This window comes from Phallusia mammillata, chromosome 6, assembly GCF_965637545.1.
Source record: "Phallusia mammillata chromosome 6, kaPhaMamm4.hap1.1, whole genome shotgun sequence".
Taxonomy (NCBI): Eukaryota; Metazoa; Chordata; class Ascidiacea; order Phlebobranchia; family Ascidiidae; genus Phallusia; species Phallusia mammillata.
Window position 1 is genome coordinate 24,650,717 of NC_137257.1, and position 27,246 is coordinate 24,677,962.

General features: G+C 36.3%; 2 protein-coding genes and 1 pseudogene across 3 annotated transcripts; all 3 read left to right on the forward strand.

Annotated features, from left to right (window-relative positions):
- The first annotated feature begins 59 nt into the window (after nucleotides 1–59).
- On the forward strand, nucleotides 60–12,442 carry LOC145233233 (uncharacterized; annotated as a pseudogene). Its single transcript, XR_013861045.1, has 18 exons — nucleotides 60–301; nucleotides 382–593; nucleotides 841–957; nucleotides 1,184–1,260; nucleotides 1,736–1,805; nucleotides 2,348–2,417; nucleotides 2,486–2,572; nucleotides 2,886–2,979; nucleotides 3,761–3,825; nucleotides 3,956–4,098; nucleotides 5,569–5,770; nucleotides 6,558–6,667; nucleotides 7,000–7,152; nucleotides 7,532–7,597; nucleotides 8,771–8,910; nucleotides 9,628–9,744; nucleotides 11,786–11,893; nucleotides 12,288–12,442. The product of XR_013861045.1 is annotated as an uncharacterized LOC145233233 (transcript).
- A 111-nt stretch (nucleotides 12,443–12,553) lies between these two features.
- Nucleotides 12,554–14,954, forward strand: LOC145234549 (retinol dehydrogenase 14-like). The gene is made up of 6 exons (XM_080099263.1): nucleotides 12,554–12,608; nucleotides 12,930–13,140; nucleotides 13,260–13,384; nucleotides 13,553–13,769; nucleotides 14,225–14,348; nucleotides 14,910–14,954. Exons 1-6 carry the CDS (start codon nucleotides 12,554–12,556, stop codon nucleotides 14,952–14,954), a joined length of 777 nt encoding a protein of 258 aa, XP_079955389.1.
- Nucleotides 14,955–19,970: 5,016 nt separating this feature from the next.
- On the forward strand, nucleotides 19,971–26,835 carry LOC145234550 (NACHT, LRR and PYD domains-containing protein 9-like). Its single transcript, XM_080099264.1, has 11 exons — nucleotides 19,971–20,024; nucleotides 21,171–21,195; nucleotides 21,253–21,327; nucleotides 21,416–21,463; nucleotides 21,900–23,210; nucleotides 24,646–24,717; nucleotides 25,414–25,649; nucleotides 25,803–25,964; nucleotides 26,121–26,282; nucleotides 26,377–26,538; nucleotides 26,699–26,835. The coding sequence occupies exons 1-11, from the start codon at nucleotides 19,971–19,973 to the stop codon at nucleotides 26,744–26,746; spliced, it is 2,355 nt and encodes a 784-aa protein (XP_079955390.1). The 3' UTR covers nucleotides 26,747–26,835.
- Nucleotides 26,836–27,246: the final 411 nt, after the last annotated feature.

Sequence of the window (27,246 nt, forward strand, 5' to 3'; positions counted from 1 at the left end):
AATGTGTTTGTTCGGTATTCCTCGATTTTTCATTTTCGTCTTCGTGACAACGATGTCGCGACGCAAATAACAACGAGACACGCGACACGACGTACTAATCCAGCTGATTCTCAAGCAAGTAAGAAAATAAGCTTAACGAGGTTAAAGATGCGTTTTTGTGGCTTTGCAATGTTTCTGTAAATTGCTTCGACTTGGCCCTGCAAAGCGACGATGTTGCCAGTATTCCAAATATGTTTTGAGTTTATGTAAGCCGGTCACTTCACGATGAACCAAGAGCCAGGGAATTCACAAAAAATATTAAGTAAGCGTTTTTGCCTAGTACTCAATGAGTCCGGTCACAAATTTGTTAAACGTGTATTTGCACAAAAAATGTCTGTTTAGTTCGACTACCATCTACCAAACAAGCCAACATCAACTTATTGTCTGTTGCTGAAAGTGGAAATCAGTTTGTTACACAAAGTCCGAAGCAGGTTGGAGTACCTGTTCGTATCCAGACATTTACAACATCTTCGCGCAACAACAATGTTTTGGTTCAGGGGACACCAGTAATTATGGTTCAACCTACCACTGATTCAAATCAAAACATGCCACAGGTAAATAAACAAAAGAATTGCCACAGATACATAAAAAAAATTCTGCACTTTATAACCACACCAGGGGTTTATATACACTACACCTATGTACTCCCTACTTTTGTGCAATTTGTGAACTATGTAAGTCCACAGGGATTTAATTTAACTGTTTAGGCTGTCGTAGTACAAAATATATTAAACCATACAATCTCTCACATCTCATAGCATGTGTTTTGTCCTATTGATGAGTGCTACAGTTGTTTTACAGTTAGTTAGTGAAAAACGAATGCTTTGTTCAAACTGTGGAGCCACACTGAAGGAACCTTTAAAATACAAATGTTGCTCAAAATCCTCAATAAGACCGATCCAAGTCACCTCCCTTCAGGTTTGTAACTAACCATTGTGTTATCTGTTTTATGCATGTGCTTTGATCCTATAGGAAAGAAATACAACTTATTGGTTTGTTATACTCAGTGGTTTTCGTGGTTTTGTACTGACCTTAGCCCTTACCTAGCTTGTCATTATTTTAACCTTCATGTAGTTTTGCTACTAACTTGAAGTAAGTTGATCTTGATAAGTGTCATCATTAGTTTGTTTGTTTCGTCATTTAGAAACCAACTACTCAGCCAAGAGCATGTTTGGGTGGTTATTCAAGTCCTGCCAAAGTGAAACCAAGACAAAATCGAAGGTAATTTTGTTATTTTCATCCAATCCATGTTGTTTCTTCAGTAAAACACTAGAGAACCCTGTGAACTAAAGCTGTGCAATAACTCTTTGTAGCGATGGGGGATACCAGGTTTTGAAGGGAGTACTAATACTGAGTACTTAAATATATTGTTGTGCTTAGTTGTATATCACTGGCTAATATATCTGTTGTAGCCTGGGTAATGTGCACACACACACATGCAAAAAATGATATTTCCATATGATAGCGATAAATATACGTAACCTGAGGGAACTTTTTACTGGTTGTGTGCTGTTCAACTCAAATAACCGGCCTTCGGGATCGAACAGTCATATCGAAAACTGAGGCAAAATATTTTAATAATGAGTACAGGATCGATACTGAGTACTGGGTACTTGTCCCATCACTACATATTAGACCATCTTTATGACATTTTTCGACAATTGTTTTGTTTTCAAATTTATCAAATTTCTTGCAGAATGAATGCTAGCACATTTTACGGAGAGCGTAATGGTGCAAGCGAATTCCACAGCTTTCTTGCATCTAAGGTAAGGTTACATATTTGGGTAAGCCAATTTCAGACAGTTTAAATAAACATCATAGGGGACACCAAACACTTGTTATAATGTGTCGCATGTTGTTGCCAGTTACTAACACTGTGAGTCTCTTTTAGACATAACAGCATTACCATCATAGAGATAAAAAGCGCAGTTTTGTTTCTAAATAGTTAAAAAAAAAGTTTTACGGGATTCAGCCTATTTAACAGAGTAATGTTAACTTTTAAGATGCATAACAGCACCAAATAGAATTAAGTTCATGCTTATAAGTTGTTTTGCATAAATGTAGGCAGCATCATGCACCAAAAACAGTTTTTTTTTTTAATATTTTCGCGCAATTATGCTGCTGTGAGTTGCTTTACAAGCGAAAAACTCAATCCAACTTAAAATAAAAATAACTCAGCTGCTTTAAACTGTTGCAAAATACCTCATTTACAAACAAATGTCGTGTATTGAGAATGCTATGATAAAAATTTTTCAAGGGATGCTGTATAGATTGTTAAATATTGTGAACTTGTGTTTGTATTTTGTAGAGGAGAAATGAAACCATAAAAGTGAAAAAGAGTTGCCACCTTGTTCCACAAGACAACAACTGCAAATCTGGTACATAAAATAATCATATCATAAACATATTTACAAAAATGATTTTGTCATGCAATTTTTGTCAACAGAATTCATTACAATCTCGGATTCAAGTGACGAAGCTGAAGTTGAAACAGACGCTGGAAAAGAATCTGCAAAAAAACAGAAAATTGCAGGTACTTTTTTACTTTTGGGATCCTAATTTATGTCATAATGTGCATAAATGACAAATGCAAAAGAAAAAACAAAACTTAAGAAACTTTTTGGATGTTTTACCATAGTATTGCATTTGTCATTTGCCAAAACAGCAATTGTTCTGTCAGGTTGAGCCCTGAGCATCTCATGTTAACGCTTGGTGCTTGGTTAAGCGTGCTTGGTGTATTGTGACATCCCAAACATTTATTATACATTGCTTAATAGTGGTAAAAATTTACCACTTTTAAGGGACTATTTGCACCTAAATGATATTTTACTTAATTGCTTTTTAAGAACTACAGCCATGTGAAGATAAAACAACTTCAGAAACCACTTGCAACAATTCTCCCAAGCAACCTGAATCAATATTTCTGCAACAAGTTCACACGTAAGAAGATTATAACAAATTGTAATGTCTGTTGTTTAAACATATTTAACTCTGCACAGCATATCATCTAATTGCAGATGATTGTAATAGCCACTTTTTAATGTTAAAATGTGTGACGGTCGACCAACAAAAAATCTGCATTATATTGTAATTATGGGTCACATTTCTAAAGGGGACACATAATGTTTTTGTCCACATTTTTTTCTTGTTTTGTCTAATGCTGGTTTGTTCCACACATTTGGTCAAGAAAGAGTCCTTCAAACTTGTTTAAATTTACACACGTGTTGGGTAGTTATTCAAATTTGCCCCTCTAGAGGTTTGATCCAGAATGACCCAGCTTACCCAAGGTTTACCCACACACCCCCAAACATATTTTTTGAAGGCTCTGCATACTATAGTTACTATAGTATAGTACATGATCTAGGAGATTTGTACTTTGTTGGTTGGTACATTGTAAAGTATTTTGTAACTGTTATGACTTAAGTCCTGGTTAAAAGCTAGATTCCCCCATTTTCATTTCTTAAAGCCCAGAATATTTACGTTTTACTAGTCCTTAAGGTTAAAAATTTAAGGATTATTGTGCTGATTTTGCACAATTGTTTATAGTAGGTTCCTTGTTTGCTGTTTAAAACTTTAGCTTGATATGTCCAGTGGGTACCTTTACAGCTCCTTATATATCTGTTTAAGCGCTTACGATTGTTTGGTATATGGTTGATAAGATATGGCTTCTGATTCATATTTTGCAAAAAGGCTTTCAGTCATGTTTTCTTATTGTTTACAGAAACGGTGACGACTCTCCGATTCCATGCAAAAGAAGAAAAGAATCTCTAAATGAAAATGAAGCAGGTAAAAACAGTAGTTATTAGCAATTGATACATTATTCATTCAAAATATTATATTTAAACACACAAAAGGCCACTTTTGTGCCCGACTAAAATTTGCAGCCACGTCACCATCTGTATATTCTTTTTTTCAGTTCAGTCCACTACAGAAACAACTTCTCATATACAGGCAACTTGCCAGAAAACCCTGCCTGCATGGAAAACTGCGACGCTCTGTGTTTTACTTAAGTCAGTCCGCATTGGCCAGTTTCACCATAAGGAGCCTGTGCAGTGCAGGGTAAACAAAAAAATGCTTTTTGAATATTTGTGTTTGTAAATCCTAACTCAATAATAATAGGTAGTTATACAATTTGATCCTTCTAAAGTTTGACCCCAAATGACCCAGCGGTTCACCCACAGATCCCCCAAAAAGTTTTTAAACAGCTGTACTTAGTATAGTACAGGGTTCGGCAACCTTTGAGGCGACGCGTGCCAATTTACTTGTTGTTAACATGTGTTAATGAACTCGCGTGCCAACGTTTTTCTAAATAATAGTTGTTCATTCCAGCAGATATCAATAATATAAAGAAAGCAGAGTGTTTTTGCATGTAAGGCTGGATTTTAAGACAACGGCATGCTAAAAAATATAAACAAGAAGAGTATCGGGTTAAATTGTTACTTCAACATAAGCACGCAAATCGGTTGGCGTGCCATGAAAAACCACCTCGCGTGCCGAGGGTTGCCAACCCCTGGTATATAGTACATGAGCTAGGAGTTTCCTGCTTTGTTGGTTCGTGCACTGTAAAGTATTATCAAGTATTTTGTAACTTTAAGTAGATTCACAAATTTTTAACCCCTTGACCCCAAAACATTTGTTTTTAGATTGATGGCCCTTAAGTTCATATAAATACAAGCCCTAATATGCTTTTAAATAGTTGTTTGTAGTGGGTTTTCCTGTTTTTTATTTACTTGTTTAGCCTGATTGCTCGATTGGTTACCTTAACAGCCCCGAATATATAAATGTCAAGAGAGTAATTTACTTGTGTATAACTGTGGTTGTGTATAATTTAATGCAAAGTAAGAGGTCTCTGTTTTGCTTCACGCATTGTCAGACGTATCACCAGGCAGTCTTTTTGGTGATTAGAAATCTTCTGCTTTAGCCCAGCAATGCTATATGGTGTATTTTGTTAGCATGCACATTTTTAGTATTGGCAATGGTTTCATAGCTTGGACTTTAGGAAAAATGTTGTTGAATATTATCATAAAATTTGTAAAATGAAGCAGATGTTTTGGATAGCCGTGATAAATGGTTGTTGTCTGAAGGTCAACTAATAGATATCACAAACACAGTTAAAAATTTTCGTCACGAAATAGCTTCTTTATGTTGAAAAGTAAATCGAGAAACAATACTTCATGTATAAATTAGGCCAATCAATATTGTTCAACACTAATGCTATTGAAAACTATGTCAAAAGGTCATTAAATTCATCTTGTGCCCAGCAAAAGGTCAATGGTCCTCATTTTGCAAAACAAATTTAAGTGAAAGACAATTTGTTATGTATACCTTTGTAGCAAAATGGCTTCTTAAATAAAGATCAGGTGGCACAAACCCTTATACCCAGAAATATGTTGGCACACAAAGCCATTACCATTTGGAAATAACCAGTAAAATGGCATGTGTCGCCAAAAAGGTTGCTGACATACTGTACTGTAACAGATACATTTTGTTTCATGTAGAATATAAATTCGGCTGTGTTTGTTTTTGCAGTGGAGTGGTAAAGACATTAGCATGACAATGCAAAGTTGCATAGTCCAGATTCCGTGGTATGCAATCTCTAAAGTTGAACTGTCAGTAGAAGATCCACAAGCGTGTATTTTCTTCACTATTGATAATGATTATGTGCCCTCGTTAAGAAGCCAACTTGGAATGGTGCCTGGCAAAATCCCCTATTTTGACCCTGGGGGGACAGGTAGGATTCCTGTAAGGTGAAATTTAGGGGTGGGCCGAGCCGAGCCAGAACTCGAGTACTCGGTACCGAGCATCGATGTTTTTTATGCTCGGTGCTCGGCCGAGCAGTTGCACAAACTGACTCGAGCATGAAAGTTGCATATTCATGCCCTGATAACATACAAAACTAGTGTTAAGAACAATGCAGTAGATGGTGGAATGACGCTTACTTCTTGGGCTTGTACAGCTTTAATGCACCACTGGTGATGTAAGGTACCTTGGAAAGCTCCAAAACTAGCGCCGAATAGCGAACCATTGGTGATGTCACAATACACCAAGCACCAACGTGAGATGCTCGGTGTTCGATCTAACATAACAATTGCAGTTTTATCCCATCTCAAGTGAAATTCCCAGATTTGTTATCGCCTAGCCCCAAAATTTATCAGTCTGTGTTTTAACAGTTAAGTTAATAAATCATTCCATAATAAATCACTACCCATACTTTAAAGCAGTGGTTCCTAACCAGGGGAGAATTTCAAAATCTTTGGGGGGGAATTTACCATAATTTGTACATGTGGTTTGTAAATAGACAATAACTCTGGGAATATGTGAAGTTGATTAAAGACCCAATTTTATATGTTGCATGGTTTAGCATTTACTATGTAGTATATTAGGGGGGAATGAAAGTATTCTGAATTGTTAAGTGAAGCATTTATCGAAAAAGGTTACTGTAATGTACTCTTAAAATAAAATAACCAAAAAAATGTTGGAATCAAATAACTACTAATGTGTTATGCTGTTTTTTTTAGATGACCAAATCTTCATTATTTTTTACATTTGCTCACAATGGCACTCTATTCAAGGTGATTTAATTCCACAAAAACTGGACTTCCTACGAAGAAAACTACAAAAACCCCAGGTTTGTGCGTGTTGATTTTAATTTTTGATTTGCAGAAATCAGGGATTGATTTGGTACATACCTCTTGCAGGCCTGATGTATTGTTACATATGCACAAGTGTGCTAATATTGCTGGCCTAAACACTACAGGACTGATCCCAGTAATGAATGAGTTCTCTTATATATGTGTGTTTATGTAACAGGAGATGTTTTGGGTTTTGTTGGAAACAACAACCACAGGAGCGCTATGAATGACATGACACAAAAATTGTGTGACAGATTTATTTTTACTGATGTACTTGCTTGTACATTGCTGTTTTCCAGAAATTTATTATGAGCTTAAATTGTTACAGAGTTTTGTGGCAAAACTTACCCAAACTGAATCGAACAACTGACAGTGTCGAATTGCTAATGCAGAACTTGTCCAACACTTCCGAAAAACCAACATATCAAAAGAACTAACACCGCATCAATCACCAGCCAAGTAAATGTATTTTTAGTGCAATGTGCATTAATATAAATTTATCTCTTTTGGTTACTGAAGTCTAAACTGTGCAAAACCACATGTGATTTTAGGCATGTAAACAATGTTAAATGTCCTTCGCATAAGGTTAACACAAGAATTGACCTTATACAGAACATAGAAAATATATAAACCCAATAAGTGACTTCTAACTTACCTTTTTATTATCTAACTACTCTATGACTGTCTAATGAGTTATGCATTCCTTTCTTTGTTTTAAGTAAATAAAAAAGAGGATGGGTTTTTATCTCTACAATACATATTTTTGTTGTCTGATTAAAATCACATTTTTGTCATACTTTAAAAGCTTATTGTGGCAACAATACTCTAAAACAGTAATACATTTATTAAAAACTTTTTAGAATCACCACAGCAAGTCTATGATGGTGAGCTCTCCTGTTGGAAGTTCACAAGTAGCAAAAGACACGGTAAGCCACCCAAACATAATGATGTTGAATACTGTATGACCTATAACCAGTAGGGATGGGCCGAGCCGAGTCAGAACCGGAGTACCCGGTACCGAGCATTGCCGTTTTTGATGCTCAGTGCTTGGCCGAGCAGTTGCACAAACTGACCCAAGCACTAAATTTGCACATTCACATACAAAAATTTTGTTTGAAAGAGTATCTAAGAACAAAAATGACTGTTCATTTAAATGTGATATGATTGTGAAAAAACGCAAACTTCATGGGCCTGTACAGCTTAATATACCGCCGGTGACGAAAGTAATGCTAAAACTTGCGTGTACTAGGGAATGTTTGTGACGTCACAATGTACCGAGCGTGCTTGGCTGACCACCGAGCATCAACGTGAGATGCTCGGTGCTCGACCAAACAGAACACTTGCAGTTTTGGCACATCCCTAATAACCTGGGTTGCCATACTGTCCTTATTTCTAATGTTTGTCCTTATTTTGAAGGGCAATGTCTTAGTAAACTTTAATGTCCTTATTTCTAAAATAATGTCCTTGCATTCGACTTGTTCTTATTTTGTCTTTCTTAACAATTACAAGGAACAAACATAGTGAAATGACAGTCAAACCCCCTGCTACAGGGAAAAGTATTTTGTGAGAACAAGGAATTGCTGGAACTGATTGTTTCTGGCAAAATATATGACATGTGATATGTCATAGCTTGTGTAAATGCAAAGATTTTGAAAATGTTTGTTTCGATTGTATGAAAAATGAATTTTTGGTTGTCCTATTTTTACGTCCGTATCAATGGCAACTCGCTTATAAGATTGCTGTATGTCTTGCATCAACCAAAATATTATCTGCAAGCTGCATTTTGCAAAACTAAGCCTTGCCTTGTGAAAATCATTCACATAAAACACTGCACAACTTTTTCACTGTGTTTACATCAAGAGTTTGTAAATCCAATGAAAAAGTTTTACAGTGTTATTGTTGTGTACGACTTTAACACGATGTTGGTCAAAACAAGAGATTAAATTGAAAACGTTTGGGTTATTGTTTCCTAATAATTTGTCTTTAAGAATCGAAATCTTAAAATATCCATTATATTCACATCATCCTGTGGTTCTATTTACTGTTCTAGATGACAAATAAAGTTCTTAATGTTCAAAGATACTTTTTTTGTACACCAGACACAGATACTGCATGTTGGAATGAGTCCTGAGCAAAAGTTGATTCGTTTCACACGCTCCCGAAGCAATCGTTTGCCACAAGCAGTTGCAGTGAACGATTGCATTGATGTTCATCCTGTGTTTCAAGGGCAGCGAAAACAGTAAGTTTCACTAATAAACTAAAATTCTTTCATAAGTTATACAAATTTCATTTAGTGGTTTAAAAATTGTTTGCAATTTAGTTAAGATTTTTTTTTATTGTAGACATTTTTTAACATGTCATGATAAGATGATTTGTATACAATTTATGTGCAATTTGGATAATTCCAGTCCAACTAATCACAAATTCTAAATTCATATGCCCGTAACCTACAAGTTCAACATAAAACAGCAAAAACAGTGGTTCTATACAACAGCATAGTTGTATTTTATTATTATTTTAGTTATTTGGGTTAAAGGCTACCCTGGCCATGGTTGCTAATGAAGTAGAGAAAACGATAATGTTTTAAAAACCATAATAATTGACAATATTTTAGTTATGGCATAGTTTGAAAGATTGTGTGGTACCTTAGCATACAAAAAGACTAGTTTCATTCTTTTTTAGGTTTGTATACGATTTGTTTTTGGCTGAATCGCAACAATTTATCCTGTTTAGACCCAATCTTTGCAATAATAGCGGATTTGGTCGAAAAAATTCAGCACACCAAATATTCTACACATCTCTAATTAAAATGTTGTTTACTTTATAATAAAAAATACTAAAAGAGCAATAATTTGCAAAAGACAGATACAAAGGTAAAATGATTTGGATTTGTAGTTCAATTTAAAATAGCTTGTTTAAGTAGTGACGTTATTAACCATTTTGTTACTGTTTTCAGACTAGCCATTTATCCCCCTCCAGCAGCCAAAGGTGGAATTGCGATCACCAATGAAGATCAATTCTGTCTTAATGAAGGAGAATTTCTCAACGATGTTATAATCGACTTTTATCTCAAGTAATGTTAACACTTTTGCACCAGTTTCCTTAGTTGAAGCAGTTGTTTCCACACTGGTGTTTGCGGCTCTTCTAATTCTAAGGTGTACAAACATTAAATAGGGTTTTAAGTTTCACATCGGGGTTAATTGTAAATGAGGTCCTGCACCTTGGAAAACATTTAAACCTGCTTTAAGATGGATTCACGAATTAAAAGGGGGCAAGTCCAGGGTTTTAGAGTCGGGAAGGATAAATTTAGACCCAAACTCAAGTGATTGTTTTGGCTACTTGAGGTTTTGATGCTTAATGAGAGTATAATATAGATTGAACTCACTTTTTAAAAAATCCTAGTAAAAATTTTTTACTAAATAGTGATTTGTAAAATGTAGTGTTATCAACAAACTTTTTGTGGATTCTTATATTCACAATTAAAAAAGTTTCAAGTTTTTTTTTATGACACAGCAATTGAAGAACATTTACAATTTAACTTAAATTTTTACTGGTGAGGGTTTCTGTGAATTGCCGCATTTACATTAATTACACATTAATTATGGGTCCAAAACATTAGTTATGGGTCCCCTTCCCTGAAGGGGACACATATTGATTTTACTCAAATTGTTTTTTCTTTTTTCTTCTCCCCAAAGTTTGTCCGACTCGTTTTTCCATCAAATCCTTGATGGATTTGCATGAAATTTACACAGATGGAAGATGTAGTTATGTAGATGTGCATCCCACTTTGTTTTTGTTGATAACCCAAGTATTTACCCCGCTAGCCCCCTAAAATGGGTATTTTTCCCCAAAGTTTGTCCGACTCGTTTTTCCATCAAATGTTTGATGGATTTGGCTGAAATTTACACAGATGGTAGATGTAGTTATGTAGATGTGCATCCCACTTTGTTTTTGTTGATAACCCCAGTATTTACCCCGCTAGCCCCCTAAAATGGGTATTTTCCCCCGAAGTTTGTCAGACTCGTTTTTCTATCAAATCCTTGATGGATTTGGATGAAATTTAGACAGATGGTAGATGTAGTTATGTAGATGTGATTCCCACTTCGTTTTTGTTGATAACCCCAGTATTTACCCTGCTAGCCCCCTAAAATGGGTGAGTTTTTAAACAGTGTCAGAATTGGCTGAAATTTGGATAGCTTGTAGAGTATACCATTTATAGATGTCGATTGGTGTGTTTAACCATGTAGCCCCATCATTTACCCCACAAGCCCCTAAAGTGTAAAATGTATTTGTATGTTACTGGGCACCACAAACGAAAGATTTCTGTTGCTCAATAGTGTTACAAGGGCAAGCAGTTGTATGTTACTCTTTTATGACTTTGTGGATTGCTTGGTGAACGTTAGTAAGGGGGTTGTTAACAGCCCTATGACATCTGAAACATTAACGGTTGTCGCTCAAAACACCTTTAGTGGTCGAAATTGTAAACATTGGCGGATTGGGCTGAAATTTTGCAGTACTATTGATTGAGTCATTGAGATTTCATATTTTTTTAGTTTGAGTATCCGACCCCATTAGTTACCTCACTAGTCCCCTACAATGGGTCAGTTTTTTAAACAGTGTCGGGATTGGATAAAATTTGGGGTAGTATGTGGACTATGCTATTTGTAGGTTTCAGTTGATGTGTTTTACCTTTAGCCCCAACATTTACTCAACTAGCCCCCTAAAATAAATGAACTTTTAAAAAACATTCTAATTATATGAAATTTTGCAAAGTTTATTAAACATACTCAAATGTTATGTTTTTACATAGTATTATTATTTAAGCCCAGTGCCGATCACTGCGTTTACCTTACAACACCAAACTTTCACATGGTTATGTCTTGAAATGCATTATCTACAACTTTGCATGTGTGGGGACCCATGAGCTTCTGCTTGCAGAAACAACTAAGGTTATATAAGATAGTGGATGGTATGAGACCCAATATAAAATAAGCATAGGAAATATATCAATGTTTTAAAATAGGTTATAGTGTATATGCAAGGGCAATATGTGCTAAGCCACCCTTCTAGTTAAATCAAATATTCTGATTTTGTTATTTATTTAACTTTTTCAGGTATATGATGGAGGAAATTTTGAGTCCATCCAATCGAGACCGCTCGCACATTTTTAGTTGTTTCTTTTACAAACGATTAACACAGAACCCAACAGGAAAGGCAATCAGGTAAATTGAGGTGCTATGTTTGTTTGATTTAATCTATCCTTTTTGTATGGAGAATTCCTAAATGCAGTGGTTCTCAACCTTGTATGCACTGTGCCCTTTACCAAAAAATGTATGTAGCAAAACTAAATTATGAAGTCCATATAGTTATGTAGATGTGCATCCCAATTTGTTTGTGTTGACAACTCAAGTATTTACGCCGCTAGTCCCCTGAAATGTTCGAAATGTATTTAGGGAATTCCCTAACTCGATACTGACGCCATATAATTCGACTTGGGTACTTCCCTTTTAAAAAATAAACGTCATAACTTTGACGTCACCCGCATGCTCACGCACCTAAAAAGCTGCGGGTGCTGCAGGAAACCAACTATTAACCTACAGTTACATTGTTGTGTAGATGTTGGCTTGTTACAAATAGTAAGCATGGAATATTTGACTGCATTTGGTGTTGGCGCCGTTACCACTCTGACTGTGATTCGACTCTATACTAAAGCATTGTGGAAAATATTCAAAGAAGATGTTGACATGGCTGGAAAAAATGCTATTAAAACTGCCGCAATGGAGGTAAATAATCATTATTGGTTGCTAGTTGAGTTGAGATGAGTGTTAGTTGCGTAGTAACACAATTGCACTAAAATTGCACTTGACGGAGATAGCTGCGCAATGGTAAGACGTTACAAAGCGCGACAAAGTAGAGGGCACAGTTGGTGGAGAGATGGTAAACGCGCTGTAGCTACACCGTTATTATAAGGGTTATGAGATATTCGTTAGTTAGAGTTGGTTAGTAAACAGTTTCAGCAATAGAGAACGATTCGTTTCATAAAGATCCAGGAATAGAGTACGATTTGATTTATAGTTAAGATATGTAGCTTGCACACAGGCTGCTGTTTATTGCTTAACATTGTCCACCCTCAACACAGTTGTCGTGGGTTCGAACCCCACTGCAGACAACGTTTCTTTTTTGACCTATCAAACACAATGCAGTCAGAGCGCCATGGTATAGTAAAAATCTTTAATCCAAACTCACGTTATTTTATAGGGCTGGGGAAAGCCATTGCCGTGGAATTCGCGAAACGAAACGCCCGGCTCATTTTGGCTTGTCGCTCCCTGATTCGAGGCGAGGCCGCCCGCATGGAAGTTGCCGGTGACTCGGGGTGTAAAGAATCCAATATCGTTTTGAAGACGTTGGACCTGAGTTCTCTTCAGTCAGTGCGCGAGTTTGCCAATCACGTGGTCAACAACGAAGAAAGGTAAATGGTTTCGCACGCATAATTTTGCATACAGGTAAATGTATTACCAAGTCATAGCTGAAAATATAAAAATATAACATAATTTATTTAAACGTTATTGGGGTTAACATGTTTTACAGGTTGGATATTCTCGTCAACAATGCTGCAATATTTGGAAAACCAATAATCAAAAACAACGATAAGATGGACTTGACTTACCAGACAAATCATTTCGGTCCTTTCCTGTTGACCAACCTGTTGTTAGGTAGGGTAGCCTACGTATTTGTTTGCTAACTTTAACATCTGCCGCCAAAAAGTATGATTTGAGTAAAAAACGCTGCGAAGCACTGATTTATACCCAAGCGGTTTTGACTTGTACAATCAAGCGAAAAGTTGTCAGTAATAATCTTGTTTAAATGGTTTAATCTTGTAGATCTGCTAAAGCGATCCGGACCAGGGTCTCGCATCATCAACGTGAGTTCATTTATGCTCTCCATGTGCGCTTTGGACCTGGATTATTTAAAACCCGATGACTTTGGAGTCTTTTGCGCCACCAAGCACACTGGAAGGTGTAAACGAAAACCCGAAGTTCTTCTTTACAACAACTCGAAGCTGATGAACATCATGTTTACAAGGGAACTTGCACGAAGGTAGTTACTTTTTTAGTTTGGTTGTTTACTGCTTCGGTTTTCTTCAAAGAATTTAAAAGGTTAAGCCAGTATTTGAACCTTCATCCCTAAAAACGCAACATGCATAAAAGGTTGTTAGAACTTTTATGTTTTAACTTAGCAGCGAATTGTTGTAAATTCCTGACAATCTCTGGTGTTTAATTCAACAACCAGGATTCGCCAATCCATGTGCGTTTATCGCCGGTTTTAAACCAAGTAAAACTTTTCAGTCTTGCCTAAAAATAGTTGCAATGATTTCTAATGATATTGTGTTGCTTATGTCCAGTCTATACATAGCGTATCGTTCTACGTGGTCAGTGAACAAATTAATCGTAACGTATTGTTCATTAAGCCCGACATCAACAACAGTATGGCATACACTTTTCTACATTATAAAATAAGTGTAGATGTCGTACTTGCCTCCTTTTTGCTTGCAGACTTGGAGATAGCGGAGTGACAACCAACTGCTTGAGTCCTGGTATAGTTCGAACCAACATCTTGGCTTCTGATAAAAGGATAATAGTTATGATTGTTATGATCTTTATGTTGGTCGTATCGAAGGTGAGTTATGTATGTAATTCGGTGCTTGGGGATGAAATTAAGTGGCTGTGGTTATCAAAATTTTTTTATGAATGCTCGTTTGGTTGCAAAAGATATATAGAAAAAGAGATCTTAAAAAAACTGTGAAAGTCACTCATTTAACTTGTTCAAAGTCAGTTCATCGCTATTGATTTTGTCACCATTTTTTGCGATACCTTTTTTACCGGCGTTTAAAAAACAAACCAGAGTTTATGCATCTTTTACTATATTTTTAAGTCACAGAACAGAAAAGAGGGCTGCCAGACCATGCTCCATTGCGCTCTCTCGCGTTTGTTGAAAAATGTGTCGGGAAAATATATCACCAACTGTCAAGAGGATCCGGTTGTACACGATGGCGCAAGACGACGACGCTTGTAAAAAAATCTGGGAGTTGAGTGAGCGGTGCACCGGGATAAACTTGAACAGTGATTGAATTGTAAACTATAGATGTACTGCTTGCACTTGTCATCTACTTTAAACATTAAAAATACTCTGTGTTTGTTTTGCGTTCATGACTATACAAGTTGCTTTTCTTATTTTCAGATTACCATGCCACCATTAACAGTTGAAACCAATTCTTCTATCTAGGCACAAATGACATATTGTAAAATAAATCGAACATAATCTATTCAATTCGAGTGAGCTACTAAATTGTGTACAAAGTATTTGTGTAGGCGGTCAACGCTATTGTTATAGTTTGGCAGCCTATGAGGAAAGGTAATCTAATTTGCAGATCTGTCATTAATCGTGCTACTACATGTTTTTTTGTAAACATGGCAAGAATTGAGTTGCCGAAAGGTAGTTGTTTTACGTCCATGTCTTCCTAAAAATGTGAAAATGCCTATTTTTGTTCCACAAATCAACTTGCACATAATCACTACATTTTAAAACAGAATCTGATAAAAAAAACTCCAACTGTTGTGTTTAAACGAAACATTTGCAGCAACAGAAATAATTACCATTCCTGCTGCGCAAATTTCATCGTGTATAAACCATGGTCATGGACCACCAGCCTAGTAAAAATAACATCGTGGACCATTTCCATTTCAAACAAGGTTGAAGTAAGCATAAAGGCCCGTTTACACTATGCGTATCGCGCTCGCTCAAACCTGCGTAACTTTGTTTGTTTCATTTTTTCTGTCTGGTTGCGCGCTTGACTAATTTCGGGCGTCTCGTAGAAATGAGCGAGCAATCGCCTACCGAGCGTTTTTGTGCGTATCAACCTGCGCAAACGGTTTGTGTTATCGCTGTGTTCGGGTTTCTGATTTGAAAAGCTGGTTCAATTGCCAAAAATAAATGATGACACGCTATTTTCCTTCAATTGAAGTATTTATTACATGGTTATGATTGCCTGTTGTGTTTTATTGTGTTTAAATATTGTAATTAATTGCATTTAAAATGTACATTTAGGCTACCCTAGCACAGCGGACTACATGTTATAGAAACATGAAAGTGAGATAAATATGTCACCAATCTATACAACAACATCCAGAACAATCCTGTATGATTACCAAGATGCAAAATCATGTTTACTAACAAAATATGATTTGATTTAGATTGATACGAAGCTTTTTCGATCTAAAATAGGTAACAATAAGTTTATGTGGTAATTTATGGTCATCGACATTTGCTGTGAGCCAAAAAATACGTCTAGTATTTTATTTAGTAAGGTTTGGCACGCACCGATAATCGAAACGGGCCTTAAGAAACAACCATTTGGACTTAAAACATAATTTTTTTAAACCAATTTTCAAGTAATGATACAGTAAAACCAAAAGACCGTAAATCCTTGGTTTAAACAGAATCAGTCGGTTTTAAATGAAGGAATATATATTTCGCCTATGTGGCATCATCAGTTCCTGTAACCGAAATACAATACGATATAAAAATGATTGCTGAAACAAACACGATAAAATAAATAAAAGCAGTAAAACACTAAAACAAGATTTTACTGTTTCAAACTGTCAACGCTGTCTAAACCAACCTCAAACACAAACAGAACAAGCGAAAACTCCGGGCACTGAATCAAGGGAGAAAAAAATGAAAATACAGATAAGAAAAGTAGGGCAGGCACGCGCATGCAGGGATAAACCAACGGTGGTGGGTACCGATGGAATTTCTAACGTATACGAGGCAGGACCATTTCTTGAATATTGATTGTAGCGTCCAATATTTTCTGCCATTTGGCCTCGCAGACGTCTAAATTTTCTTTATTAGGTCTTTCAACAAAAGTAATGTAGAAACATGTAGCGATGTCGGGTTTCTGTTTTAAAATATCAGTGTGGTTTCTGGCGTAATGCCGTAATAGAGCTGCTTTGTCATTTTTTTCCTTGAAGTTGAAAGTTTTCCACCCCGCTCTGTGTCCGCGCCACCGTACAGCAAATGGGTTCTTTGTTTGGCCAACATAACAAGCATTGCATTTTATGCATTTAGCCACATAAATACCGTAGTCGCGGCAACAAAGGATTTGTTTGAGACGCATTTCTCCAGCGGGTGTATTAATTGTGGTAGTATTGGGCACCATTGATTTATAGTTGCCGTAATGCCCACAAAGGCCGCAGTGTTGACATGGATGGGATCTGCCTGCTGTGCTTGATTTACGCTCTTCACACGCAATGCGCCTGTAGTTTGTCAGTAATCCTCCCAGTGTAGCTGGCCGTTTGTAAACCACGCAAACATTGGGTTGCAGGTTCCTTTCTTTTCCTGAAATCTGTAGAGACTTAGGGAAAGCCGTTGGCCAGACAAGTTTTGTGGTGTTGTTCTTTTTTGACTCTGTTGCCGTTGTGCTGTCCCAGGTCCAGGTTTTGGCAACTTTAAGGTTGTGCCTTGCCTCCCCAACAACAATGGACTTAAATATGCTGAGTGGGTGGTGTGATGTTCCGTGTAAAAAAAGGCGATTGATTGCAGTTGGCTTAACGAAATCAGTCAAAATAAAACCGAAAGGATTTTGGGGAAAACATACATGCAGCACGTCCAGAAATTCCACCTGATCATCTTTCTTTGCAGTGCAGAGGCTGCGAAACGTCAGTTGAAGATTGTATATCTCCAGTCCCGTAGTCAGTGCCGCCTGTATCTGTCTATTTGAAGCAGGTCCGCTTGCAACCCAAATAATATCATCAATGAACCTTTTAAAAATTAGTGCTTGCTGTAATATGCCTTTTGCGCTCTTTATAATGTAGTGAAGGGCTACATTAGCTAAAGATACCGAATGGTTGTCTCCGGTTATTATTCCCTTGGTTTGTGTGTAATACTTTCCATCATACTTGGTAACTACATTGTCGATGGTGAACAGTATTAGATGCAGTAGTTGATTCTGTCCCTTGCTGCTGAAGTTCGTCTGTTCTGAAAGCGCTTCAGAAACTGCATCTTTGATCAGTGACCTCGGAAGGCTTGGGTACAGGGCAACGACGTCTGCAGTCGTTATGATAAGGCGACGTCCTATTTGTTCAGCTCTATTTGAGTTTGCTTCTTTCCACTTCTTTACGGCATCCACATATTGTGTGCTGTCCCGACAGTATTCGTTTATTCCCGATTGACAGTATCTCACTGCAATAGGTTGCAGGATGTATTGAATCATTGCAGTGACTCGCGACGTCATTGTGTGACCAGCCGCTTGCACCAGTCTTACGGGAATGTCTCGGGCCACAACAGTTGTAAGGTCGTTTTGTGTTAGCTTGTGCGTTTTTAGAAGTGGATAAGCATATGCAGGGTTTTGGTTGTCAAAGTATTTCGCACGAGCACCTGAAACTCTGTGGTAGTTATGCCCTGTAACCTTCACGCCAACAGCACACAAAAGTATTTCTTCCGATATTACACCTTCAGAGTAGAGTTCTTTTGCATAACATTCGCAGGTTTCTCTAATTGCACCACACTTTTTTATAAAAGTGGTATCATCGATTGGCAAAATACTAAACTTTTCCAACTGTTTTTTCATCATATAGTCGTAGTCTTTAAAATCCAGTAACACAATTTTGCCATCCTTGTCAGTTTTGCATATTACTATGTCCTGTTTGTTTACCAGCTTTCTTAACTCTTGCAGTGCTTTGCGTTGAGCCATCGTCAGGTTGTTTCTTAAATGAAAGCCTTTTCGAGCTTTTCTGTCTAAGTTGCGTAGTTTCGCTTCAGCAAGGTCAACGTAAACACATGTTTCCGCATCCAATTGCTCTTTGTTTGGCCTGGAATTATTTGAAAGCCTTAGGTTATGAGGCAGCGATGAGACATGGTCAAAAGACGGTTTATCTTTAAAGATGCGTGCCCACTCTACTCGTCTTATGTGCGAATGAAAGTTTAACCACTCCTCGTCTCTTACACGATTGCTCCAATCCTGAGTGGGCGCAAAACCAAGCCCACGGGATAGCAATGATGTAGTGTTATTGTCGAGAACTTGACTCGATTTATTTAAAATTGTAACTTCCATGTCGCATTGAGCTTGATCATGAATACTCGTTGTTCTTTGCTGTCGTGCATGGTGATCCAATGTCCAAGTGAATGATCAAAACGATAACTGTAATGAGATACTAATTTTAGTGTACCGGTCAACAAGTCATCATCGACCACCAGTTGAAAATCACTGCTTCGCGGGTATTTTCTCCCACCTAAAATGTCATGCACGGAGTACGAGCACCATGTGGGGATTCCCCAGGTGGTGCAATTGTAAAAGCACTTTTGGTTTAAACTTTTAGTTCCGCTTTAGTGTTTTCGGTTCCTCAAAAACGTTGGGTGGGGTCGAAGGATCTTTGTTTTTCACAAAATGTTTTACGGTTAGTTTAACGTCTAAATTGTAAAACGCAGGATTTCGGAATATCAAATTTGTTTTTTACAACTAACTATAAAACCGGACCAGAAAGCAAAGTCTCCTATAAGGTTAAGACAAACATGTTTTAAAAGAATTAAAAAGAAATCCAGCAGGGTAGTGCAACAAAATGTTTATTTACCAATGAAAAAGTGTAATAGATGGATGTTAACTGCTAGAGTAGGCTTAGCGTAGATGGGTGAATAAGTTTAAACCGCATGACTTACCACTTTATATTAGTTTTAATTCGCTTATACTAAACCTATAACCTAAATGAAATAAAACAAAACCAAAGTTTAGACAACGGACTAACTAAAGCATGGGTAAAATTTAGGGTAAAATTACCTCAGTAGACTTTCAGTTTATTTTATTACTGGTATGTGATGTACCACGTCAACTAAAACAATCATCACATCATCTTTAAATTTTGCAATGTTTGGCATGCAATGAAAAACTACTTGCATTTAAAGTTCTGTTTATTAGCTGTTGATTGAATCATTTTTGACTCTTTGTACACAATTGGTTACGGAAACAATCGACTAAATGGTCATGGTTCTAAGAGCCACCAAGTTAATGAAATTTGAGCTTGTTTATTTTTGTATGGTACAGTGACCTTTTCTGTTTACCAGGTTATGCTGCATTTTTTGTTGTAGAATTTTTAGAAATACATTCTTAAAACTATTGTTTGTACTTTTAGCTCTTTGTTTTTCTGTCTTCTATTTAAACTGCTAAGTTCAAAAACTTTTTTCACATTATTACAAATCGGCAGAACTGGGGAAACCTGGATTTGCCAATCTTAACATTTGCATCTGATGGAGCAGAATACCACAGAAGGTGGCGTTCAAACTAGTGATGATCCAAACGAGGTTAGGAGATTTTTTGTTTATGGGTGGGTCCTCTTCCTCAGGAAGACACTTTTTAATTTTATTCTATTTGTTTGTAGTGGTTCTTCCTTTTTTGTATTTTTTCCCTGAAGTTTGCTTGCCCACCTTGCTATAAAATGCTTGATAGATGCAGGCTATATATGGGAATGCTTGGTGACTCGCTAATTTGGTATAACGCCTATAATGGACCTGGCATACAATAATCGTTGCACACGGGTTAAAGTTTTGCAGATTATTGTTTGGGTGAATATAATATGTAATTATAAATGCACAAACAGTTTGATAAAACAACAAAAATACCTAGTAGTTGCTACATATGCAGATTTATTGAACTGTTTTCAATTATATTATGCACACTTTTTTAACCATTGTCAAGCAACTTCAGATTATAGTTTAAAAGATTATAGTTTATGAATTAAAATTGTTGTTATTGTTTCTAATCCTAAAGTTCAAAGAGAAAGCAGAGTGTTTTGTGCATGTAAGGCTTAATTTGAAGACAATAGCATAATAAAAACTGTAAACAAGTAGTGTAACACGTTTAATTGTTACTTTAACATAAACATGCAAATCGGTTGGCGTTGCCAACCCCTGACTTAGGCAAAAGATTGATCATTTACCATAATGATAAAAAGAATATCGAAAGGTCGTTCAGCATGGTAACATAAACAGGCATACTGCAGGTCAATGTACACACATTGCAAAACATAAATAAAAACCATTTGTTCGAACTTTGACACAACATGGCTTTTCAATTTGTCAGTGTTTGTATATTTATCTTGGTTTTCTAGTAAAAGTTTTATATGTTTTCAAACAGACTTAGGACAAGATTTGTTCATATTTGCAAAGGATTGGGAGTATTTTCCTTGATTTTGCTATCTAAAAATTAAAATGTTAAAAAAGATTATACAAATTTTAAGGTTTGATGCTTACACTGTCACCAAATAACATATACATGTGTGTCAGGACTTATTTGTTTTTGCTAATGTTATTAGGTCAAATGCTTTTTGTAGTAAATCATTAACTTTAACATAGAATATTTCAGTTAGAAATATATGGAAAATCCAATTCAAAGTTAAAAAATGCATCACCAACTTATATTTCCAATTAATTACTTTGAATGTTTTTCAGAAACCTCAAGCACAACAACATTTAGGTAGGTGAATTATGTTATATAATAATTTTGTGACGGTTTACTATTGATTTTTTCTAGAAACACATGTGTACAACCATTTCAAGGATTGCAGTTTTCAGGACTCCACAGTAAATGCAAATGCTGGCAATATTGGTAAGTTTATACTTTTTATAAAAGACAGTTAATTTGTTTGTTGTTTTTATCAATACCATGAGAACTCAAAGAAAATATTGATTTACAGATCATTATGGCAGCAAAACATCGAGTCAACCTTTTGAATCTTGTGCAGGTAATATATCTTGCCAATCATATTTTATCAGTTGAGTTACCGAGTTATTTTGTCTGAATTTAAAGTTGCCCTTAAGTTGCTACAAAGGCAACATAATTTTGTGTGTGGTCTTTTGTGAATACCATGCCTTAATGTGAAGGTTTTATCCCTATAATCCTTTACTTAATATATGGTGTAGTGCAAAATCAATCATGCTGCTAATAGGTTCGACAGCTGTGGGATCCACTGTAAAATCACATGTATAACATAGATACATTTTGAAGCAATTGTAATCTAAGAAAAATTATAATCTTAGTTTAAGCTTATGTTTGTAGTTGGAAGTAAAAACTAAGGTGAAATTAAAAACCCAGTGAAATCTGGCCTTTAATCAATATGATACTTTCCTAACATACATACCTCACGAAACTACACCAACTTTGCTGCAATGTGTTCACAGAAAGTATTTTAGAAGAAGCTGCAAAGGAAATACAACAGCAACAATTGGAAAAACTTAAACCCATCGAAGTTATCCCTGGTTTGACTGTCGGTCAGTCTACACTTCCTGATGTTTATCAGAGCTTGGCTGAAAGCAACATCTTCAATATCAAGAATCATCCCAAACAGGAGCCTTTCCATCCATCCACAGTGGGTAAAGAGATCAAAAAGTTTGATGCTTCAAAAAAGATTGACTTTCATAATTTACTGACAGCTATGATGGGCATCGGTTTTATGGCTCTAATTGGTCCCCCAGGCTGCGGAAAAACAACACTTGCCAAGAGATTGGCCTTGACAAAAAGAGCTGCACATTTTCTGGTGATTTTTCTGAGGTTTATGGATCTAGGTTATGAAACGGTTCTCACTCCTCAGCAGCTACTCATTGATTTTCCCTTTAAAGATTTAAACCAAACAACTAAAGATAATGCTTTTCAATGGATGTTAAAAAATCAAGAGAAATGCGCTATTGTTTTAGATGGCTACGATCAATGGTCGTTTTCTCTAAGCAACATAAAGCAAGCCGATATGTCGTATGAAAAACCTTCACCAATTCAGCAGCTAGTTGCTAATCTTTGCTGCAAAAACTTGTTTAGCAAATCCCTGTTAATATTTACGTCCCGGCCTCATGCAATCCTTTCGATTCCACCTTACCTGCGCCCAAAAGTCACCGTTGTTGTTGGAGATCTTCCTACAGATGGCATGGGAAAACTATTTAAAGCATTTGCCGGGGATCAAGCAGATCATTTGTGGAAAACATTAAACACTAATGCACCACAGTTAATTGAACTTTGTCACAACCCGTTGCTGTTACAATTGGTGGTTTACGCTGGTTTGAGTGGCAATGTTGACCAACTTAACACAATAACCAAAGTGTTCTTACAATTTTTACACGAACTTGAAAACTCTGTTTACAAAAAAGGTTTAAAATTTCATGAACTCATCGAACCACTTGGTGGAATGGCTTACGACGGAATGAGTCGCCAAACTGTTGTGTTTACTTATGAAAATTTAAAAAAGACTGGTTTGAAAGATGCAAATGTACAAGATTTCGTCATCAAGGTTGCTTCATGGACAAACCTATTCGAAGGAGACAAGGCAACATTCTACTTCACACATCAGTCGTTGCAGGAAGTGTTTGCAGCCTTGTACATCTGCATGAAAATGCCTGATCAGGAGTTTGACAGCATCATCCACCAGGTAGTCCATGAAAGCCACTGGTCAATGGTTCGACGCTTCATGTGTGGACTTTTGCTTGGAGGTGACCACAGACAAGGTAAGTCGAATATTAGGTTATCGACACGGCAGGGCTCGTAAGTGTACAGGCAGTGTCTTAGGTTGTGCAACGGACAACATGGAAAAAATAATTTACGTATTTTTTGTACCCCTTGATGGGTAACAGCCTATACACGTAAATGATGTTTAAACAATAAATTTGCGCACATATGCCAATTAGTGTGACAATGACATATGAACGCATGTTGTTTCGCGACCCCAAAATTATATTGCCCCAAATTGGGGTCACGACCCACAGTTTGAGAAGCCCTGTTTTAAACTACATTTTTATTGTTTGTTAAAACTTCTGCGTGGAGATTTCTCTGAGATCGAAATTGCCAATTGAGACGGGTTTGGACCTCAGTTTGCATAAAACGAAGTTAATTTTCCAAACTAATGGTTCAGGCCCAAATTTTAAGCCCGCTTACCATTGTGGTTTTGAGGCCTATCCACGTCCAAAGCCGACGTTTGGTTTGGCCAGCGATCGTGCTGGTCCGCGCGGCGATTCAAGGTAAAGGCTAAAGTCGAAAATGTCAAACCACTATTTTCAAACGTTTTTACCCAAATTTGACATGTCACCTCTGCAATAGTATGTAATTTTAACAATGACGTGTTATAAAATGCAAACGTGTAATGACTGTGGACATATTAAAAATATTACAACTGTACCCGATTTATAGGTTTTGCGACATCTCGCTAATGTAGACCCTTTATATTCCAATATTAACATTTTTAATATTTCACATTTAAGCATTGTGATAAATAGATCAATACTGCCTCAAGTGGTCACATGGTATGTTTGCAACCATTTTTTTTTTTTTTTTTTTTATTGTTACTGTACGTGCGAGGATCCACTAACCTACTTTATCTGTGTATACATATTGTTCACCTGCTATTAGTCATTTAGTCCAATGGAACTCAAACATCTCATGCAGCGTTCCGCTTGTTTTCTGTCATATCATGTAGCGGAAGTATACGTTGGAAATGAAATTTTCCTCTTAGAGTGTCTAATATCGGCTCCCTTCCTTGCAGAAAATGTATTTTATTCACGTACACCTTGGTGCAACAAAGAGTACATCATGACAAAGTGGCATAAAAAGTACAGGACACAACTGCGAAAATTTAGCGGTAATAAATGCGTAAAAAATTAGCAAAAAAACGCACCATCTGTACGTGGTAAAGAAAAAATAGTCCCTAGAAGGTTGGAATTTACCCCGAGAAGTGAGCGACAATAAACGCAATTTGGGCATTTGGCATTGACACATTTTCAAAAAATATGCGCACATTTATGCTTGCACATTTCTGTGCCATTTTGATTTGCTCAAATGCTCGTTCTTGAAATACATTAAATTTTGGAAATATGTGTACATATACACGCACCAGCGTTTGAATAACTAAATTTAGTCCTGCAATCGTCTACTAGTTTGTTATTTTAGGCAAGTCTGAAAAGTTTTGCACTGAGCTCACCGAATTTATGAAACGTGACATGGATGAGCATCAACTGATAGGTAAGACACATATAAATTTAGTTGCACTTGTTTATTTTTTTGACTCCATTGTGGTCGTTGCAACACGTAAGCATGGTCGTTGAAGCCCGAATTTCCGATTCCTTTCGCAATACATGTTTCATCTGTATTGTAATGCTGCACAAAAACGTATTGTACATGAACCACGGTTTTTATTTTCTTTAAACTGTTAAAACACGAAAAGTAAATTAGTTTCAAAAAGTGTTAGTAAGAATTGCTGCAAAGTGTAAACATTACTGTGATAACTGGCACGTGTGATATAACAAAGTGCAACAAAGGTTATATTACGTCACAAATACAAGATTGTTTTTAAAGAACATTTGCTCAAACAGTAAATTTTCTGATCAGTATTAGTTCACGAGTTGCAGAGGTAGGGCGCGTTTCATTTTCTCTCGTAATTTTCTATAAATTTTCCCCCTTAATAGTTATTATTGCCTGAAACCTTGGGGAAAAATTGTAGCCAATAACCAGGTAAGCTAACGTTCGCTTTAAACTATTTTTTTTTGCAGTAAAAGGCACGCATATGTGAAAAAAATATGATACGATGAAAGTCCAGTTGTGCATTTTAGTCGTAATTATAAGTAGTGCAATAACTCCTAAGTGTTATATCTGCAACTATAAATGCAGATGCACGTTCTCTTACTGGACATTTTAATGTGTCTGCAACTTTTTTGTTAGATCTGCTGAGTGACCTACAAGAATGCTCAGATGATGAGAAGGATTTCCTTGCGAAGTTTCTTCCTGTGAAGTTCAATTTCAGCTTCACCCCCATCACATCCAGTACAGCTCACGCCTTGGGTCAAATGCTCCCGAAATTGGATCGACCTCTTGAGAAGCTGGATCTTATCGGTTGCAACCTGAACTCAGAATCACTGGAGATGATTTGTAAAGGAATCTCGAATCCTAAACATAAGGTATGTCTTGAATATTATTTCATTGTTTTACAAAAACTTAAACAGGTAAATTAATTAACACAATTACGTCACTGGTCACGTGACATTTCAACTATAGAAATCAGTTTTTATCAATTAAATTTTTGCAACAAATAATCATCAAATCTTGCGCAGATGGAAAATCTTAATCTGAGTCTCAACGAGTTCGGTGATGACGGAGTCAGATTTATTTGTGATTGTTTAAACAATGTGCGGAAGTTGGGGCTGGAGTGGTGCTGGATTTCTGCAACTGGTTTAAAAGTTTTGTGTGAAGAAATCAAACACCTCAAAACCCCAGTAAGATTTTTAATGATAATAAAAACCCGAAAGTAAAGTGAAATAAAGTAACTTATTAATGTCACAATTACGTCACTGGTCATGTGACATTTCAACCATAGAAATCATTTTTGAAAATTAAATTTTTGCAGCAAATAATCATCAAATCTTGCTCAGATGGAAGTTCTTGATCTGAGTGAAAACGAGTTCGGTGATGACGGAGTCGGATTTATTTGTGATTGTTTAAACAATGTGCGGAAGTTGAGGCTGGTGAGGTGCGGGATTTTTGCGACTGGTTTAAAAGTTTTGTGTGAAGAAATCAAACACCTCAAAACCCCGGTAAGATTTTAAATAACAATATATAACACGGAAGGAAATAACATAAATTGTCTAATCTATATCATAGTTACATCACTGCTCAAATCTTGTGCAGATGGAATTTCTTGATCTGAGTTTCAACGAGTTCGGTGATGATGGACTCGGATTTATTCGTGATTGTTTAAACAATGTGCGGGAGTTGTGGCTGGAGCGTTGCGGAATTTCTGATGATGGGAAACAGATTTTACGCGAAGAACTCCAAAGACTCGGACTTCCCGTAAGATTGTCTGTTCTGATTTTTAACTCAACGTTTTATTAATCCTGTAAAAATAATAGTGACGTAAACATAATGACGTCACAACTTCATCGACATTTCGGAATTTTATTCAAAGTTGTTTAGAAATATTTTTGCTAAATGCTTTTGTTGTTGTTTCTAGCTTTTAACTATCCGGGGATTGTGGGATGAAGATGAATCGTTTTACTGATTCTGACAGCGACGATAAAATTTAAACTGAATTTTCTTACTTCGACAACTTGTTTTTCGTATCTGGGATGTTTGTTCTAATAAACAGGATTTTTTGAAACAAGCGTTAAATTGTGTTTAAGCAAATAAGTTCTATAAACCAAATTAATTACGAGCAGAAATTTATTTCCTAAAATTTCACTAAAAAAACCAAAAGTTGGCAAAATTTTCTGTTAACGTCGTTACCATAGTAATCCAATTCAATCCAGTTCATGTTAATTACCAATAATAGAAATTTTATTGTTATTTATTAAATCACCAGTTGACTGCTAAAACTTGAACATGGATGGAAAAGGAAGTAGAATATTTAGTTGCCGTTTTTTTTGTTGATCGTTGATCTTATAACTTTTGTAAGGTATTTCAAGAATGCTAAACAAAAAACGCAATTTGTCACATTTAGCAAAGAGATGTGACCATGTTTTTGCGTTTGAAAAACCGTTCATTTCTTCAATTGCGATAATC

What these genes read in the sequence shown, in the direction of transcription:
- LOC145234550 (XM_080099264.1), top strand. Translation starts at nt 19,971, where the DNA reads ATGGAGCAGAATACCACAGAAGGTGGCGTTCAAACTAGTGATGATCCA. An exon ending in CTAGTGATGATCCAAACGAG is followed by an intron (nt 20,025 to 21,170) that starts GTTAGGAGATTT and finishes AATGTTTTTCAG; the next exon opens with AAACCTCAAGCACAACAACA. An exon ending in TCAAACACCTCAAAACCCCG is followed by an intron (nt 26,283 to 26,376) that starts GTAAGATTTTAA and finishes AATCTTGTGCAG; the next exon opens with ATGGAATTTCTTGATCTGAG.
- LOC145234549 (XM_080099263.1), top strand. Translation starts at nt 12,554, where the DNA reads ATGGTAAGACGTTACAAAGCGCGACAAAGTAGAGGGCACAGTTGGTGG. An exon ending in GTGGTCAACAACGAAGAAAG is followed by an intron (nt 13,141 to 13,259) that starts GTAAATGGTTTC and finishes CATGTTTTACAG; the next exon opens with GTTGGATATTCTCGTCAACA. An exon ending in ACAAGGGAACTTGCACGAAG is followed by an intron (nt 13,770 to 14,224) that starts GTAGTTACTTTT and finishes TTTTGCTTGCAG; the next exon opens with ACTTGGAGATAGCGGAGTGA.